Source organism: Neodiprion virginianus, chromosome 3 (assembly GCF_021901495.1).
Source record: "Neodiprion virginianus isolate iyNeoVirg1 chromosome 3, iyNeoVirg1.1, whole genome shotgun sequence".
In the NCBI taxonomy this organism is placed as follows: domain Eukaryota; kingdom Metazoa; phylum Arthropoda; class Insecta; order Hymenoptera; family Diprionidae; genus Neodiprion; species Neodiprion virginianus.
In genome coordinates, this window is record NC_060879.1 from 41,930,099 (window position 1) to 41,951,173 (window position 21,075).

A 21,075-nucleotide genomic window follows, 5' to 3' on the forward strand; every position below is an offset into this window, starting at 1 on the left:
TTGATGAGGCAAAAACACACGGTACTCGTGCCTACAGCTGTATTTATGCCTTTTTTATGTGTCATTTAAGCCTTTCGAACGCAGTACCAAATTTCCAAGCAGACTTACCGGTAAGCTTAAGGATACTTGCGAGACGTACGGTCGGGCCGAAAAAGTGTTGGAACAAGTACGCGTGATTGAAAAGCTATAATCTGTTTACATTCAACTAAAAAAAAAATCCTGAGATGCGATACAGATAAATAAATAAACTTTCGAGCACTGTATTTTAATTTTTCCGAATACCTTTTTGCGTTAACGATACCAAATGAATCGAATTATGCTTTCACTGAAAGAGTTCCGGATTTGTTTCACCGATCCTGATTTACAGACCATTTTGTTCCTAAGTGTGCTCTCCGGAAATCGTTTCGAGTTAGATTTTGAATAATAATGATCAGTATTTTTTTTTGGAATTTATAACGATTCTGCGTACTTGTCACATTTTTTTTTCTACCGACTTATGAGATCGAGTGAAAATGTGTCTCACAATCAGAAAGTTAGTACAAGGAAAATCCAAATCGCATTCTGCATGAATTGAGAAATTGAGTTTATATTCGTTACTCAAATTGAATCGAATCATTTCTACAAGTATCTTTTATAGTTTCAAAATTTTTTACCGCATCACAATTATTAACACTGTTTTATTATCCTTTTCAAATCATTGCTTGATAAAATTTTTTTCAAATTTGACAGACTGCATTTTGCCTTGCATAACTATACGTAACGTTTATCTTTAACGAATTGATATTTTTCCTTAAAGAAGAAACCGTGATATCTCCACGAGCCTGATAGTAATTAGATGGGGGAAGAAAAATGAACCGTCTATCAACATGCCGAAGAAGATGATCCGGTCTCCGATTCGAAATGACCGATTTCGCGGGTCACGCACGCACGCATGCGTATATGTACGTATGTACAATATTATACATGCACTTAGCACATGGCGCGCATTGTAATTGAGATTTATCGCCGCGGTGAATTATTATACATCCCGAGTGCGAGAGGAGCCATAAATAAAGCATAATATTATCTATTGTTATTAACGGAGCTGAAAATTAAACGTGCGTATCATCGTTCCGGTAAATCTTGTCGAGTGCCGTGCAGGGCTTTTACACCCGAGTGCACTGCGGAGAAAGAGGCTGTAGCTGGTCCCAGAGGTATAAAAAAATTCAGTACCAATATCGCTGAAGACCAGAAGCGGCGTCGATTCCTCATAAAAATTGAGCCAAGTTTGTAATTAAGTACAGTAAAAATTATCCTACAGTTTGTCTATTTTCTGCTATATATGTACATGTATAGGTCTTTGCAGGATGTTCCCGACAAGGCAGACAAACTCCTCGTCTCTCTCCTCTCGTTTTCTCAAGATTTATTATCCGTGGCGACTTGATTCAGCTTGTAGCCGTGTAAAACCTGACTGATAATACAATCGACGAAAAAATAAACTGCAATTCCCGTTCCTCCACGCAACGATTAGCTGTGCATGTACAGCGCAACGTAAAGGATAAATCCCGATTAAAGGCGAGATAATGAGCTTGAAATTGTTTTTGATTAATTGATTGACGAATTTCAATGGCGATGCGGTTCACCGAGAAACAATGTAGACCATCTGGACCGCGATGCTGAGCTTCGGGACATTCAACGAATTGTTAACAACACCCCGTGACATTACCGTACAACAATTCCGCGAATCAATTAAAACGATGCGCGACAGAGAGACAAAGTTCAATTGGACTTTGTGGGAGTGGAAAATGATTCATTCGTGAAGGGTCGAGAAGCTGCCGACCTTTGGAGAAATTTGTATCGTAAGTCGTTCTATATATTACGCATTCACCACTACATTGCATAGCGATATAAGCGGAGTTCAATCGTTCCAATGAGACAGAGAGACTGATTAGAATTATAGGAATAGCCCTGAGCACGCATCCCGATAAACTTTCTACCTAGACTTTCACCACTAATTCCTCGGCCTCCGTAAAATGTTTTTTAAACTGTCAAAGCTGAACATTGCGAGATGCAAAAACGGGAAGCACGTAAGAATTCCTTTCCTCGTTCTATCCTACGAATTTCAACATTTGTTGTTAATAAAATAGAGAAGCGAAAAGCGTTTCAAAATTTTATCCGTAGTGACATATTTCTGCCCGACTCGCACGTCAAACTCGGCGTTTCATATCTCGAAGTGAAAGACACTTGAAGTTGTACTTCGCTGTCTGGGAGTAGCGTTAGATATAATTAGAACTGGCAGCGAGTGTTCGCCAATTGCCGCGTAAATTCCTCGCGTCAAATAAATCCTAATGTGGGCCGGTTTTTACGATCCCTTGAACGTGAATCACCATTTCGCATCAGGCAGCATCCCCCCGAGCCAAAAGTGGTATAGTACGGTATAAAGGAAAGAAGCCGCGATATCTGCGATTCTGCAACGTCTGTTTCTACGTCGGCGCCGATTGATGTCTGTGTCACGAATCAGTCCCGGATCGGCTCTATCACCTCCTCTCACACTTACACTTACGTACGCTTCGCCTCGTACTTTTATTACGTCAATTACACGAGGCGCAGCGAGATTGGCCGCTTTTTCAACCTGCTCTTACACCGGCGTCAAAAATTTACGAACTTGTAAGCTGACAGCCACCGCACACGTAATACAGTGACATAACAATCGTATGCAACGTATCAGCTACCGAGGTTCAACATCTTGCGACAGATCATCTCTGGCCTTTCCGGCTCCGCCTTATACGCCCAAGCTTATTAACCCGTTAGTTGTTGTGCGATAAGCTCGGCTTGATTACAGAAGTCAAGCATTCGGTGTTCTCAGATATTGTGCAAAATGGATTTTAAACGAATTTAATATTTTCCTCGTCGATATCGCGTTATCTATTCAACTTGTACTTAAATCTGACACAAAAGTCCGACCTTGAATAATGTTTCATTTCCAAGATACGAATTTCCTACATCTGGTATACGGTAGGAGGTGAATTTTCCAACTTTTATTTTTAAGCTGCCACTCGAAAAGTTTGTGACAAATACTGAGAAAAAATTGTCGTAAGCCCTGGCTGTGGTAGGAAAATATTTAGAGGTTGCTACCAATTATCCTAATACTTTTTATTTATTTTTACGTGCAACCTTACGGATTCAAACACATACCTATTAGTCTATTTTTGTTATTTTTCTTATATCGTGGTCGAATCAATCGTTCACCAGTCAACAGCAAACTGCACCTAAAAACTCCGCAGTTGACTGTTCTCGCCTTTTATCGGCAAGATTAATCATCTCGGAGAAATTTAGATGACAGTTTTCGTTCCCGAAATAGGAGTATCGCATCACCTTAACGTTCCTATTCCCTTTTCAGCAATGATTTTTATGACCAATGATTAATCGGACCACGATACGAAAAAAAAACTAAATAAAAAATATTGCAATAACTGCTAGCGATCCCTAAATATTTTTCTACCTCCTCCAGGTTTTACGACAGCCTTTTTTTTTCAATATTTGTCCCAGAGTTTTCGAGTGGCACCTTAGAAAAACACAAAGTTGAAAAATGAATACCACCCTAGTTTACAGCGTAAGAAGAAGCAGATCATTCTCCTCCGACGAACATCACCGTTTCGACTTCCCTCCGCGTTATTGCGTCCACGCACTTTTCGTCCCGTGACCCGATCACTAGACTTACACCGAAACTAGGTTTGATTTTGATTGAGCTAGATGGAGGCAAGCAGCAGCGACGTGGGATCTCTGAGCAAGGATTCCACGGCGATAAATCGATCCTTCCTCGCGCGATGGGACGTTGCCCTTCCAGGACCGTACGTCTGCCTATTGGAATGCCGAGGGACATCGATCCCTCGGGTTTGGTTCTCTTTTTGCTCAGGCGCATAATAACACGAGTAGATCGCATTTCGAGCCGACCGTGCTGTCGACCCTGCGACATCCCCGAGGCATGCGATGCGTGACAAGTCATGGCCGCTATGCTTGTGACGGTACGAACATCTGGATCCGCCCCCGGTAGCAATTGAACAGCTAAAATAACAACGGTAAGATAAATTTGAAGGTAACTTTGTGCCGGGTTAATTATTCAACCAGGCAACAATTGACCTACGAATCGGTCATTACCTTCTAGAATATGAAAAAGAATCACGCTCGTGATTGTGTGAAAGAAATTGACAACCGCTAAACTGGTTAAACCTGCGGAGAAAATCGGACCTTCGCCAGCGAGATGAGGCGAAAAAAAGAAAGCACCAGGCACGGTGTACGTTGAAGTGACGTAACCCAGTTAAGGCTCATCTTTCGAACCGTTAGAAGAGCTCGGAATCTGAGGTATCAAATGTGACTACGCAGCTTCTTCACCTCTGCCACTTTCGCCGTAAGCTGTGAGTATGAATCATTACGACTGTTGTTTGGTCCCCAATAACAAACGACTGCACAAAGATGATAAGTGAATGGAATGAAATTTGGAATGATAGACCGGTTCTGCCAGGCATGCCTCCAACACTGGATCGTCGTCCGCGACTCGAGATGCTGCGGGAAAGAATGACAATGAGCTGTTTGTTGTACTTGAACGATAATGATCATCGTCGTCGAATAGGAAAGACAAAGAGCTACGCGCATGATCTACCTATATCGAAGCAATGGGTATTATCGCATCGCCCGAGGGCAGTGAGGTTATATTGGCTAAGAATATAATTGTCCGTCAATTAATCCCAATTGATTAGAGCCAACGAACTCTTTATCAATAAGCTCGATCCCGAGAAACCGATTCGATACTAGCCCTCGGCCTAGCTATGCTCAGCTTTTGAACAAGTGGCAGGCAACCTATAACCATCCTATAACCAAACGAACCGAGTGCCAAAGAAATTACTGAGAGGCTGCTTACCCAGCGCACGGTGCACAGGGCATCGGGACTACTCGGTTCTTGGCGCTGTGTTTTTATCTAAACCAGTTCGGAGATTAGAAAGAAAAAATTAATTAAATACTCCATAAAAGATTATACAGATTAATCGGCGGTTCTTGCAGAGATGCCGAAAGTAGTTAAGCAATGCCGGTTCTGGACATAGGGTTCCTATATCGACACAGTTACCGACACTTAGTCAAGACACAAACCTTTTTTCGTCGATAAAGTTGACCAGTGTGGGGATAACGTCCAACCGAAAAAAAGGGTTTGTATCTGTATTTGTATATTGTGTCGGTATCGAAATCTGTAAGCAGAACCGTCCGTACGTGTATATATATATATATATATATATATATCTACTGCCGAATCAATCAATCGGTCCAAAGTACAACCTCACTTCAAAACCTTGAGAGCAGAATCGAGATGCTCCGTGAAAATTTTTCATCACTCTGAGAATGGTTATCAATTCGTGGATAAATGTATAAATCTGATCGTTCGCTTCTTGCTAACGTTTACGGTCTCTCATCAACACCGAAACACAATGCGGTAGCATTTTTATTTGACGCGAGGGTCCTCTTAGTGTGTCGCGAAGACGCGGTGGATCAGCAACTCGTTCTCAAACTCTCGAATCCTCGATGGGGTCGCCGAGCGTCATTTCTGTGGCATGAGATGGATCTCGTAACTCAACACTGCGTTGCTTAACTCTGCGACCACCGCGTCTGGCCGCTGCGCCTGCAGCCTCGAAGCCGTTATAATTCCCGATAACACGTGTACACATGCGAGTAAAAAACGTGTCAGTGGACGTTTCGGTTTCTCTTTGAATTCGAGAGAGCCAAGAACGATGATTGAAGGAGAGAGAGCTCTATTTTCCGCCAAATATCACTAAGTTGAGCAAGAATTCGGCGAAAAAAGAGATCAAAGTCTCAGAAGTGTTCGGCGATTTTGAGAAACGAACTGGGTGAAAAAATTGGAGCAACTACTTGCGAAGAAGTCGGTTGATATGCAGGGGACGATTACGTTGTTTGACAAGATTCCTGCGGATGCCATAGTTATATCGACTGTAATAGTTCTCTGTCACGTTTTTATATGAGGATGAAGTTAGTTAAGAACGTTAACGTAACGATAAATCAGGAAGAAAACTATGATTGGTTGTTCAAGATTTACTTTTATTGGACTTCTGAGATGTCAATGTCGACGTTTTAAAAGAGATTATGACGACTACGCGAATAAAGTGAGTGCTATCAATAAACAAAGTGTTGAAAATGCCGATTTTCACAGAATAAATGTAATTGTGAGAAGGTTACGGTGACTAGAAAAGTGGAACACGGTAATCTTGGGTTTTTGGGGTCCGTGTCAAAATTAAAAAATTCAAAATAGCGGATCCAATACGGTGAACTGAAAATATAAAAATTAATTCGTCGCTCAAACACTCATCCCCGTTACTTCGAAACTACAATATCTTCGGACTTGTCCCTGTTCTCTGTCGCCCAGCTTCTCAATTACGAAACGATCTTTGCGCTCGAATGCAGTATGGATATACATATTACAGAGAGGCATAAGGAAAAGGGCATCGTGCATTCTCGCGTTATCTCTGTGAGATGGTACGTAATTAAATTAGACGAGCGTTACAACGATCTTTGCATCAAGAGGCTTGAGCTGTAACCACGCGACTTTATAAGCTAGACTATACCTGTGATGTATGTACAACTCGACAGTGGATTGCGTGGCTTTTAAACTTTGTCGGAAATGAAAGAAGAAGAACGAGACGACCATCCAGCCGGTATATAAGGTTAGAATCCCAATTATGCGGGTACGCATATCATTAATGTATGAGGCTCGGATAGACGCAGGATGCCGAGATATTTTGCGAGGACAGAACGGTGCGCGTCGATACTCGTTAGTTTCAGCGTTTTCAGCGTTCCAGTCGAATATCAAATATTTCTTTCCTACAAAGAGAATGAATTCCCTCCGTCAGCCGCAAACGACTCGTCGACAGTCTTCTCCAACTGTGGTTTGCATCCGATTAAATTTGCGCTTATTATGTATTCCTATACCAGCTACTTAAAACCGATGCGCAGTTATCCTTGAACCCTCACGATTCCACTCCCAGACACAGACTTTCGCATTCGTTCGGCGATTCAATTGTCTCGAGCAATTAGCACCCGAGTTTTTTATGAGCATGCAGTGTCGATCGAAGAAGGTAGGAAAAAACCCGACAACCCTCTTTCTACTTACGATAATTCTACCGGATTTCCTCCACCTTTTGCCGTAACTCGAATACACGTGTCTAGTCACGGAATAAACCGAGTTTATTTTTTGAGCTAATGCAACGCGCTTTGATCTCGACCTGCCGACCGAAAGTATTCGGGTCGTATTCAGTGGACGGTTTGTAAATCGTTCATTGCTCTGAGATACTCCGCCGCTATTGTTTCCCGGGTAATCGTCGATCCTACGAGAACGAAGATGGAGAAAAGGAGGAAGAAAAAAGTTTGCCACAATCGCCAACGTCTGCAGCCTGCACGCAAAAGTTGACGTAGGTGGTTCAAAGAAAGTGAAGATCCACAACGGTATTTTAAAAATCCAGGATGTAAGCAAGGTTTTCAGTAATTGGTCAAAGGAATGAAGTTGGCAGTCAAATTTTCGTTACACGCTGAGTTGATTTTTTTTTTTTAATTTAACAATTATTTCGATAACTTTGTAACACGCGACGTCAATCAATTGAAATCATCACTTTCAAAAAAAAAAAAAAAACTTGTAATATTTCTCGACTGCACATTCGGCGTTTTATTCAAAATAACCAGTCTTGTTAGAATCGCCAATGATCAAATAACCTTTACGGTTTACGTTAAACTCGTCACTTTGGCGCCAAGGTTGAATCGACGAAACTTTATATGGTTGCTGTGTCCTCGTAGAATTGTCATTATAATATCGATAGACTGGCATCGACTGATTTGCATCTTGATACGCATTCCAACGAAGTTCTCGGTATCATTACCATTATTATTGTTACCATCATCATTATCAATGTCGTATTATTATGATAAGATAGGTATGGTGTAAATAAATACTCCCACACAATTACAGTAGGTACCGACAGCACCCGTGTACCTATTCTTTTTGTACTCTACATGTATTACATATACTCTACAATACAGAGTAGAGCGAACGAACTTTGGCACGTGGCTTTCGGACTGGATACAAAGCTTGCGGATCACCTTTAACGCGAAGAAGAGTGTGAAAAATTTGATTTCGAATCGATCGATGCATTCTCAGAATTCCTCTTGGACCTTAAATCAATTTCGCACATCCGAGAGAATTAATTAATGGAGTGCCGAACGAGCTTTGATTATTTATTTTCAATAACTGGAATCATCACTTGCCTCCAGTGTATCAAATCGTCCGAGTTCAAGTTGACGAAACGTTTACAGTGCGAAAAGCAATTGCGTGGATCGATTACCAGGTAGACAGTGAAAGGGAGTGTCCGGATAGAAGATTAGAACCAATAACTCTACCAAGCAGACAATGCGTATCAAGCCAGTTACACGACACCGCCTCTTTCATGCCGCAAGGTACACGATCAGCGACGAAAGTTGAATGGGTATAAGATAGAAGGTGGGATAAGCGGAGTCTGATAAAAACTCACCTGATCCTTCTCAGAGGGCCATTTCTTATCGTCGTCGTTTTCCTCCGGCTCGGCTTCAACGTCAGGGTCATCGACGTCCTCGGGTTTATCGTCGCTCCCGTCATTCTCGTACTCCTCATAGTCCTGTTCAACGTTCTTGGTCCTCGGATGGATATCGGGATGTTCCGTGGTCCGACCCGTGGCACCGGAAGCCTTATTCTTAACCTTGGACACCTTGCCGAAGGACGAATTCTTCATCGGAGCCGACAACTCGTTGGTGTACTTTGGCAGGGTCGACATCGTCGTCGTAGATGTGCCAAAGTACCCGCCCGAATTACTCGGCGTTCTTTTATGCGACGTCCTGTGCGGCTGTCTGGGACTCGGTTTCACGGCCTCGCGGTTATAGGGCCGGGAATACGGACGAGGATGCGACCGTCCCCTCGTCACCTCTCCGTACCTCTCCGTCTCGACGTTCCTGTAATCCCGTCGTGTCATGGACCTCGGTGTCGTCGGAGGAGGCTTGGCCTTGAGTGACCTGATAACCTCGTCGATGGCCTTGATGGTAGAGGAGTCCTCCTCGCCGGACTCCGAGGACTCGTCGACGGTCTCGTCGTAATCCTCGTCGTCGTTCTCGCCCCATAGATCGTCCTCGTCCTCGTCGCGGTTCTCAACCTCGTTGACATCGTCCTCCTCTTGGGTCAGGAGCGGTTTCGACCCCTTCCTCCCCCGCTGCTCGTGTTTCCTCCCCCCGTGTCTGGACGGTGGCCGAGGTTCGGTCTCCTGGACGTCGTAGTCCCCGTAATCGTCCTCGTACTCGTCGTCGTACTCGTAGTACTCCTCGCCCTCGTCCTCGACCTCGACCCTGTGCCGCCTGGCCTCGTGTCTGTTCTTCCTGGGCCTCGTCACCCTCCTCGGAGGGTAGAACTCCTCGTCGTCGACCTCGTACCCCTCGTCCTCGTCGTCGTAGACCCACCCCCGCCCCCGTCCCCGCCACCTATCGCGGACGTCGTAGTCATCGGGGTCCTCGTCCTGACGCCACTTACCACCGTAGGGTTGAACAGGGTTCCGGAAGCCCCACGTTCGTCCGGAAGTGTGGGAACCAGGACGCCGCGAATCGCCCCGGAAGTAGCGGACTCGCCTGTCCTCCGCGCGATTTCGCCACCGCCTTTGGAGTGGCTCGTGCCTCTCCCGAGGCACGTAACGATCCTCATCCTCGTCTTCCTCCCAGGCTCGCCGCCGCGATCCTCCGAGCACCAGCTCCTGGTCCCGGACCTTGTGGTGCCGGTCGTGTCTGTGGTGCCTCAGCCCCGTTGCCTCGAGGTGATACCTGCCCTCCAGACAAGTCGCGAGGACCGCGATCCCCGTAAGGAGGGGGAGGATTATTCTCGGTGTCATCGTCCCGACGAGTCTGCTGTTCGCAACGGTCTCGTTAATGTCGTCGCTAGGTTAATCGGACTCTGTCCGGCAGGTGTCGAGCATCCTTGGTCAGTATAACGTACGTTTTATCTTACACCTCGCGTGAAATCACTGGCGACACTGGTTCACCCTCATCCTCGTTTTAAAATCGGCGGCAACCGCGACTGCGCGAACTATCCACCCGCCGCACTTGATAACTGCATTTATTTAACGGTTTATCAACACCCTGCACCAACTCTTCAACACCCACTGAGACACTCGGCCGATCGATCCCGAAATCGCGGATCCTTCACCCTCCCACCTTCGCCCCTTTTTCCTCCCTTATTACTCTTCGTCTCTCCCTCCCGCCCTCCAATTTCTTCCGTTTCGTTTAGAATATCTAAGCACGTGGTTCGATCCACCCTGATCCGATAAAATGACGTCGTAAAGACCGGGCAACGGCTCTTAGATTCTAATCAACGTCTGTCTCGATCGGACGAATCGAAAAAGCTTTCAATACTTTCGGCGAAAGTGTTGACTTCTCGCCGGCTCTGGTCCCTGTTTGCTAAGTATAAACTTATGTGATACGTGTGTATCCGTCAGTTCGGCTCGAACCGCAACCTGTAAAATCACGAGGCCGTGTCGCACTCCGAATCTCGCGGGCGACTGATCGCGGACTGAACAGCCTCGCGATCATCCGAGACTCGGAGGAAACAGCGCCGCTCACCGCGATACGGCCGAACTAAGGAATAAGGAATACCGCGTTGTCCGAAAGACCCAGAAATTGTACGCACCGTTTAGCGTTTGGATCTTCACGGCCTGCGGCGTGCGGTCGAATAAAAAAATCATGGACAATTTCATACTTTGAGCAACAACGTCGAGCAAAGCTTCGTGTACGAGAATTCGAATAGCCTTGAGGATGTGTAACTGGCTATGCATTCTCGACCAAAAGTCAGTCTCGTCGAGGATATTGAATACTTTGCGATAAGATAAAGATCGAAGAAAAATCAACCGCAATAAAGACGGTGAGAAAATTAAATTTGAATAACAATAATAATCCTCAAAAGTTATCAATGTGTAACAAATTATCAGGGAATGTTTTTTTTTTTTTTTTTTTTGTCATGTGAAATGCATTCGTTGATTTGTCTGAATATACATGAATTTCTTAAGAAGTTTCTCATTGTTTTGAAATTTCAAAGGTTTTTAATCTTGAAAAATGGAGGTAAAATCGTGAATTTTATATAAGTTTTCGTAAAGCCGTTGTACATTACGATTAGGAAATTTCCGGGGCATTAATAACGACTAGTTTCGTGAATACAGCCTTTACAATTTTACTAAAACAAAAATTTCAAAATAAAAAATCAAGGAATTCATTTCGCTCCACAAAAAAACATTCCCTAAAAATTTGCCAAACAATGATTTTTTTAAACAATATATTGATAACTTTTGGGCATTATTATTATTGAAATTTCATTTTTTTTTCAAAGCATGAAATTGTCAATCTTTTTTTCATCCCCCCCCCCCTCCCCCTAAAATTCTGTGGGAACTTCCGAGATGTTTGAATTTTTATGAGAATTCCAGAAACGAGAGAAAGAACGAACCGTTTCACTCTTTTTCGGTCCTTTGTCGAACTTAATCTTGTACAGCTATAAAACCTCGCGATGTAATTCCCCAGTCCTTATCTCGTTCTCTTCCAGCGAACTGGGAGCTTTTTCAACGCGGCTAACTTGTAATATCCTGGTAAACTTATCCTGGCTAGACAAACAAATGCTACCGTAGTAGAACGATAAAGTAGCTGGCTACAGTCTAGCTTCCCACGGCTAACAAACGGACGGATGTTCATTGCAGGGACCGTTTTACTGAGTTTGCGATGGAAACCGTCGACTGAATTTTCCAGCAAGTGTGGAAACGCGAGCGGAACCGGAGAAGACCGAGTGATAAAATGTGACTGCAATGGCTTTGAAAAATTTTGTTATTACAGCAAGAGCGCGCGAATCGCCATTGAAAAATACCCAGCCATTCGTTCACCTTGGCTTCGGCGCCATTCAAGTTCTGCCAAGGTCACCTGACAGACGAATCGCGAATTCACGGCTACACCGCGACCGTGCAGAACTCTCATTCGGGTCCATTCATTCGCTCGTTCATTCACTCACTCACCCATTCACTCTATCGCACGTGTCATCGTAGTCGGTGTCAAAGTGCCGCAAAGATAGAAAGCTAGAAGCTATAATGCGCGGAGATCGCGTGTCTCGATTCGCGCGTTGATTTTTTCACGTTTCGCCCGGGTTTCCTGCATTCTACGTCGATGCCTCGCGCGTAATTTATATATAATATAATAATTTATATAAAAATGAAATCTTACATTCGACCGAATCCATATCTTCCCTAACGGTAAAAGTTAATAATACGTTCGACTTGTATTGCATATAACTAATATACATATGTAATGAAAATACTCTGCGATATTGAAGGTTCCAATATCGTGTATATCTTTTGTCATAGAGATTCGAGACTTGTGCGTTACAATTAATAAAGGCATGCCGTCGGTAATACAATATTATTATAATTTAGCGCTGTATAAACATATATGTATACATAATGCATATAATGGGCTCGGACAGCTGGCCGATAAGCTCGCCGCTCTGTCGTCTGTTCCCCGGTAAAAAGACGGCTCAGAACCGAGTTTTGAATAACGTTCCAAAAAGTTTTTAAACACTGCAGCCAGAGCTGCTCGGATTACATCAGCGCGTGCACCGAATATCTTGAATGCTTGCACTCTGTGAACGGCTGCTACTGCAGCTTTCATAGATCGGCACGAGTCTATTGAATAGTTTGCCCTTTTCAACCGCACCTAGGGAATTGGGTTACTAGCGTTTTTGTTGAAATACGGAATCGAGCATCTGACGCACGTCTTATTACCAAGTTTCAGATTCTGGGAAGGCAGCTGCTGATCTTCAGTCAACAGGACCAAGTCCATTTTTCACATCGCTGCTAATGCAGAAAACTAACGCAGGTCTGCAAGACAATATTTTTTTTCAGCCGCATGGGATGTTATCGGTAAATATTGCGTTTTCGAGTGTGCTGAATACAAAAATGACCAACATTTCCCTCCATCACGTACAGTATTCGTGCAAAATACATGGAATTTGCATGAAAAAAAGCATAACAATAATGAAAAGACCACCATTTTATTACAATAAGCTAAACAATGTTTCTTATAAAATTAAACAAACGATTACTCTATGAAATGCATTTACATTTCGTGTTCATTCCTTTCGCCTGTGAAACCTCTTCTTCTTCTCTGATACACCTCCGAACACGCTTCTGCTTTCCGTTTTCTATCTCTCTGTTTCTATTTATTCCTGAATCTCACACTAATACATATTAAATTGTAGTAAGAAATCAGTTTTGCACAGGATTTTTATAATCAAGAATAGGATACCAAATTTCGAGTTAAACGGGAGTTTCGCTCCAAATGAAACTACAAACACGAGTTTAAGAAAAAACCTGACGTGATGATACTTTCTTAGTATTTTTACAGGTTTCAGTGAGTGAAAATATACGATAAACAGTATAAAAAACATGTGCAGTTTTGCAGTTGCAGACGTGTGTAATCCACGGAGTGGAGCTTGATTCACTAATAATAATGCCGAACCGCTTCATTTTCAAGTTATGTCTCTGATGCTGATTTTTTGAAAAATTATCCAGGTATTCGTTGAATGATTTCAAGAAAAGACAAGCGGAAAATATCGACCGGTCTGTAGGAAGAATGCGGAAATAACAAGTTTTGACAGACACGTGTTTATCTTGAAAAAAAAGAAACCCGGAGATGACCCAACCGAGTTTTCTCAAATTCTGACCAGTTCTAAGTTTAACGAAGCGAACCAAATGGACCAAATATCATCTGAATCGTACCATGCGTTTCCAATTCTCATCGGACAAAGAAACATACGTTTTTACAAAGAACTCTACAAGTTACGAACAACAAAGTTACAAGTTATCTAGTTTAAAATCATCAAGCCATTCACATACACACACGCACAGCATAAATCTGTAAATGATACATCGAAGGTGATTGATTAGACTTTAAAACGTTGAAACGAAGTGAAAACTCAACTTTTCATACGATGTCTGATTGTAACAACTTCTCGTCTCCTCTGAATCCAGAGAAACGTAATATCGAAAGAATACCGTGAACTACATTCGTCTCTACAGCGTATAGAAATGAACTTGTGCAACAGCAGCACGATACTCTCTTATCTACGACGACGCAGCTTAGGACGTTGATTACTGGACGTAGATCGCAGCATACAACTCATGATCCCGTCACCTATAATATATAACACATTGCACACACGGTGCGTTTGAGCGGTGAGAAGCAAAGAGAATAGATCCCGTCCCATACATCCTCTTTGGATGAAAGTGCTTGAAGAGGACCGCGATATGTACGTCCGTATACCTCGAGTCAGGCACGCGTGTCTACGAAGCTATAAGACATTCTAGACGCGGCACTTATGGTGTAGATAATACCTATAAAGGACGAACAGCGATGGAGGTGACCGAGTGATAATTGCGCCCGATTTGTCATCGTCGGAACAAAGGGCGGAGATCGTTAACAATGCGAGCTAAAACAGCGATTAAATCGGCCACGCTTATCGGATCGGCCCGATCCGGTACGAAGCTGAAAAGCGTCTAATTTCACGGGCGTTTTGCCGTCGAGCCGCCGAGCTATGAGCTGGAGGCTCGAACGGACGAACTGTTGTTCAAGATAAATAATGATGTTCGAATAAATTAGGCTTGTTAATGTTGTTTGCCGTACCCGCGGGATCGAGGAACGCCAAAGAGTCCTGTTGATTGTCTAACGCTTCGAGGCAAAATTCCTCATTTTATATAACTGTATTTTTCACCACTACACGTTTTACTGTACTTGCGTCTTACTTGTTGGGATAACACGTCTTACTCTTTTCTTCCTTTGTCGTTTACACGTTTTTTCGTTTTAGAAAAAAAAAATCAACCCGCACCGCATGATCCGTACACAGTAGGGTGTTTGGGAGAAGAATAATTTTCTATTTTCCACCGTGGCAAAATATATGGGTTTTATGTTATGCGGAAAATTGAGCTCTGTTGATTTTTCAATTTTGTGTATTTTTTTTTTTTACATTTATGAAGAATCGTGAATAAAATTTTTTTTATTGCTTACAACAATCGTAATATCAATTTACGTCGGTAAGGAGACCCACACTTGTAACATTAAGTCTCCGGTTGATGTTTGAGAAGTGTATCTGACCTTCTTTTCATTATTAATTCAATCTCATAAGATATAGTTGTAATCTAACATAAACTTTTAATTTAGGAGAATAATATTCTTAATTGATACATCGTTGTGTTATGGATCGTGATCTTTGGGTTCAACCCATAAATCTCAAGTAAGAAATAATAATTGAAGTGCTACAACGTGTTTCTTCGCTAATTAAAAAAAAAAAAAAATGTAAAAGAAGTGAAATTTGAAATGAGCGTGATCTTCCACCAAACGGAGAACGCTAATATGTTGACAGAACCTTTCTTTTGACCTAAACAAACTTTTTAGGGATGCCACGGTGAAAAATCGTGAATAATTTTTTTCTGAAACACCCTAATACACAGTCATAGTTATTGTCCGACACCTATAGTGGGCGAATACGATAAATCGTTTGCTATTACCGCGCTTTGGACTAATGATAATAATTTACCGGTCAGCCTGGGCGTCGCTGTTCATTTTGCAATTAGTTATGACCGGCATTAGCGTGATAATATAATGCACTTAAGCAAATGATGGCCGTATATAGTAGCTAATTATTAACCTGTTAAGCCGTTGGCTAAAACACCTCAAGAAGATAAATCTTTATACGTCTAAAAACTTAACGCGTTACCGATTTTCCACCCGATCGATTTGTCTACTTCACTACGTTGCAGCCTTGAATGATGCTTTCCACGACGATATCCGGGTTTGCAGCTAACGAATGGATTTATACAAAATTTCTTTTATTTTTCATACAGATTCTACCAACGATAGGAATAATCATTTTTCCGGACTTCACAGGACGATCGATCATATTCACTTTTGCTCGAACCGTTGCCGTCTGAGAGTGTTCTGGCAGATATAGAAATGCTTCGCAATTAGCAGACGAAGCGAAAAATATGATGAGGTACACGTGAGTGAATGATAATAAAAAAAAAAAAGAAAAGAAAAGAATAATAAAAATGGAAAAAATTTACCAACATTTAGTTCTCGCCGATCAGGCCTGCGGCTATGGGCTAAGAAGAACCTCCGGCCGCTGTTAACCGCAGGCGTAAAGATACTTACTCGGTTCTAACGTGTGAAATACGCTGCGACTTTTAACTGATCTCCGCAATTTGGGTCAATGCGCGGACGACTCCGAGAGAAACGCCCTTCATGTTCCTTCGATGTACGAGTTTCAACCTATTGCCAAAGCTCCCGGGGTTATCAATAAAGATTATGCTTGTAGGCCGCGTCACCGTTTCAATAGTTGGTAAGTACCAGACTAGACGATGGCCACGTTACGAGCAGCCTGCAGCTGTTGTTCCGCATCGTGTACGTATTTCAACCGATAATACAACTCGAATTGTTAATCTAACGGTTCACAGCAATGCGATCGTCGTGGTACGAAGGAAATTGTACACACAGGCATCGATCGGTGCGGATTGGCGGTTAGAAATAAAGAAAGCAATCCAACGAATAAATTACGTACATATAATCTAAGAGGGCGATGTTCCGGATCATGTCTCTGTTTGGGTACCTTGTAACGATATTATTCGAGCCATCGTCGATACGGGAATACTGCAGCTGGCACGTGTCGGATCAATCTTGAACTCTCTGGCAAGGCCTCGAATGAACGCCAAAGTGAAAAATGATATCGCACAAAATCGCTGCCAGGTGTTGAACGGCTTTTAGAAAGCCATTTCCTGCGTACACGATAGATCACTTTGTACCTGCCTAATCTCGTCTTCGAAATTGTCCGAAATGTAAATTCGAACGAGCAGTACCGCTACTTGCGGAACTGTGAATAAGCTGCTCGACTACTCGTATTATGTCCCTTTATTTTGTGAAGGAAATTCGAAGTCTGAAGAAACCACGGTACTTCATACGTCGTTCGTTATTGGGCCGAAATTTAAAATAACTACTTATGTATCGTTGATCACCCTGATGGTTCGCGCATGTCGTGCTTACCTTACGAATGTTAGGAACTGGAAGATATGTCATTCATGTTTTCCAGCGAAAAATCTCTGACGAATTCAAGGTCATTAAAAATAGAATATTTCCAGGACTATTGAAGGACAAGCAAACTTCAAGAAAATTTCCAGGACCACAGGACACCCTGTGACACTCCTGATATCCTCAAGTAGCGAAAAAGCGGTCTCTTTACTGTACCTACTCAGATCCAATCGTCCGAGAAACATATGAAGCAATAGAAAGTTTCCATCAACAAATGCATGTTCAGTGATGAAATAGGTAAAAAATCGGATAGTCGATGGATCTTCGTAGCGCGAAATCCGTGTAGGTATACAGGCTGAATATAATGCAACGAATGAAAAGGCAAACATCCGTTTGCGGTAGGAGATGCGAACGAAGCCCGTGGCACTGATGAACTAACGTTACACGGTCATGTTTCGATCCCAAATCGATGTTCCCATCCTGAGGAGGAAGAGTAATCGTGAGAAGCTGAAATGCCATCAGGCGTTATAGGCAGATGTTGCGCGTGTTTCAGCCGCAGGGTGTCTCGACCATCCGGTCAGCGGACAAAGTGAAGTAACCTTTGACATTGGATCGAAGAATGACACCTCCCACGTCTGGTTCTATTCGTCTCGAAACGAATCACCTCTTCTTCAATCTTCGTCGTTTCTCGCCGAGCTGGATAAATTTTTAGGTCGCGGTTTCGTCCGACGCGCTGCACCAAGCACGAGAAATTATTTACTTTCCGTTGACTTGTGCAACGACGCACGCTCGTCGACTTATCTTGTTCGATGTTGATTAAACGCGCGCTTACACACTTTGATATGCAGCATCGATGCCGGAATTAAGGGCCGCCATAGTTCAATACTCTGACCGTTATCAGGCCGGCTTGCACTTTCCGACTTGGTACTGGTACTGACCTCTCGATCAAATACCTCCGCCGAATCGGATCATCGTTCGTAGGCTTTCTGGGCATTGAACGATCCGCAGAACCGCTTAAAAAGTGAAACTCATCATGCGCAACTTATCCTCGTAGGCGTCGGTGGATCGAAACTTGAAGACGATTGCCTAATTTTCACTGGAAGATTTGAACTCGCGTTCTCCAGCTCCGATCTTCACCAGGTTGATTTCGCAGGTTTGTTCGTAGATCGTATTTAAATTTGTCTGTAACTATCATCGTAATACAACGTATAAGACACTTGGCAATTGAATCGTAATAGAAAAAGTGAGAAGATAAGTGAAAAGTGAGATAAAGATTTATTAATAATGATTCAATTATGGCTGTGAGCCCAACATGTTACCCTCCGGGCGAATGGACCTGATACGTAAATGTTAGATAACGATGCTCCTCGGGCGATATTAAGAAAGTACGAGCGCATTAAAGACGGATCAAACATTATACAAAGTAAAATATTACCATAAGAATAGCATCCATACCAAGCGAGTAGGGAAAAGGTTGTGTGAAATGTAGAAAGTAGGATAAATCAAGCCTGAATGTACCTTCACAACCTTCAGGCTCGCACACATGAAAGTATAGATTGCCTCTGGAAATGGCATGAATGTAACTATTATCCGAGTCTTCGCATGAAAAGCAAATAGGTAAAAACACCCATTATTTCCTACTCTTGAACATCACGGTGATAATTCAAAAAGGGCGTACAATATTTTCTTTCAATATTTAGCTTGAAAATATGTGTAAGGAGCGATTGGCAACGCAATAAAAGAATTTTAATAAATTATACGCTCCTTTGGCATTGTTCTAGGCATGTAACGTACCTGCTACAATTCCATCACGACGAAAATGCCTCACAGATCATAGTCGTGGACCACTTGTCGTTAGCGTTGAATACATGAACCACCCACTGACCGCAAAAGCAGCGGTTTTTCTCTCTCATAATTGTTTTCTCAATCCTTGCGGTTGTGTAATGACGAGGAAAGTATAACTGCGAGTCAGTCGGAAGAGTTTCGGGGATCTAATCGTCGTTGAAACGTAAACAAAACGTACAACGTTTGCCTGAGGGAGCCGCGTCGCGGCGGAAGAGTCTTGAGCGTTGCTATGAAAAAGGTGCAGGAAGAAGAGGAAGAAGAAGAAGAAGAAGTTACCCCTATCATCTCGTACAAAACCAACATAGGGATTAACCGAGTCTGTAAAACGCAAACAGAGGAGGCATGGTGTCGGGGCAGACAGTGCGGGCAACGACGCGACACTCACAATCAGCCTCCTCAACTTTATCCCGTGGGACAGGTTACGGTTTGTCACGTTTATCCCGTTTCTCCTTCGCAGCCTGTGCGCCTTATGTCTACGTGTACGCTCTTGAAACTTTCGTTACACGAGGATGTTAGTGTTGTTTCGAGCAACGTTGCCTGCGCGTTTGTTTTCCCACATTGTCTCACTCCAGCTATGAAGGGTGCCACCATGTCGAGCTTCCGCCGGTTATCATCCACCTCCAACAATTCGAATTAGACACTGGTCCGTCGTTCCGTCCGCACCAGACTCGATTCGGTAAAATCCCAGGAGCACCCCACAGGACCCATCGTGTAATTGAATAAGGCAAAACAATGCGCGTACGCTTTGGTTGAACCGATCGGAAAACATAACCAAGGTGACGTCATATAATAGGCTTGATATTTTCTCATTCAGTGTTTATATTATTATTTTTGCAACACTTGACCGCAGAAATTTGCATTTTCAGCAAACGGTATGCACGGAAATCAATAAATAACCTCGAGTAACCTATTTGCGTGATTTTTGTGACGTCGTCTTGGATATGCGCAGACTGATCGAAAATCGGTCTGTAACAGATGTGACACACCTTATTTCCTTACATCGTGACAGGAACCAAAAAATGTTCGTTACCTCTTACAGTATAATATGTAAAATCTGGTAGAAAAAACGATCGCTCTGAATCAGGGTACAGCCGATTTCCTCTGATTTCCTCTCTTTTATTCTCCGTGACCGCATGCTACGCGTCCAAGGCCCTCGTTCAGATTCTAACAACGGCTTACCCTCAAAGGTGACCGCTGCCGGTCAAGCACTGGCCCATAAACAGCGATCGCCTTTGTCGATACACATGCAGGATACAATGAAGGGCTCGACGTGCGTTGGCGGCGAAATGTTCGGGTGAATCCTCCGAGGTGGGCGGAGGGCGGGGAGCTCGTCGTAAGAGCCGTGTGACACGTGTATTCCTGGACACGTGCTACCCGGGAGAAAACCTGAGCGGTCATCGTCGAGGAGGATTACTTATGCTGAGCCACCCGGTCGGTCGAAGAAATACCTGTTTCCAGGCCATTCGTCAGGCCCTGAAACGGGGACCGAACAATCTCTGGTCGTCTTGGGCGCCGCCTCGAAATTACCGAATCTGGCTAATGGATCGGTGAGTTATTGAATCGCCGAATTAATCCCTCTCGATGTTGAGCAATTGCAATAGTTGGCGACTGGATTTAGCTGCTGCCTAAATTCTTATCGCTCGGCGATGCGGAGCTGTTCGGTAATTAATACCGTCATATTATCCACTCGATTAATATGCGTACTTTTAACGCACAGCCCCGCTGATAACGCTAATGAAAATTGGCCGTTACGTCGTCACAGTCGCGTTGGCTGTACGCAGCGTTGCGTTGCTTCGATAAAAAAGTAGAAAATTAAGAGGTAGTACTTTTTAGGTATTAATTCGGAAACTTGTTCCAAGGGTAAATCGATGACGCTGAAACGAATGGTGATAATAATGTTTCAACCAATCCCCGAGGTCATTACAAAAAAAGGGTTAAACGGTTCAATTCCGATTCTAATAACTTTGTATAAAAAATGTGTCAAATAATAGTTCTTGGGGGAAAAAAAAGCGTAAAAAAGTACCCTATGTTCATCTTCGTATCTTCAATAATAAGGGAGAAAAAAAAAAAGAAAAACCATTCAAA

At 43.2% G+C, this 21,075-nt stretch overlaps 1 protein-coding gene across 1 annotated transcript in view; it reads right to left on the bottom strand.

Moving 5' to 3' along the window:
• Positions 1-10,599, bottom strand: part of LOC124300387 (uncharacterized protein DDB_G0283697-like) — a 73,819-nt gene extending 63,220 nt beyond the window's left edge. The window contains exon 1 of the mRNA XM_046754450.1: positions 8,559-10,599. Within this exon, the coding sequence (XP_046610406.1) occupies positions 8,559-9,932 (1,374 nt within the window). The 5' untranslated portion in view covers positions 9,933-10,599. The remainder of the gene's footprint in view (positions 1-8,558) is intronic.
• Positions 10,600-21,075: the final 10,476 nt, after the last annotated feature.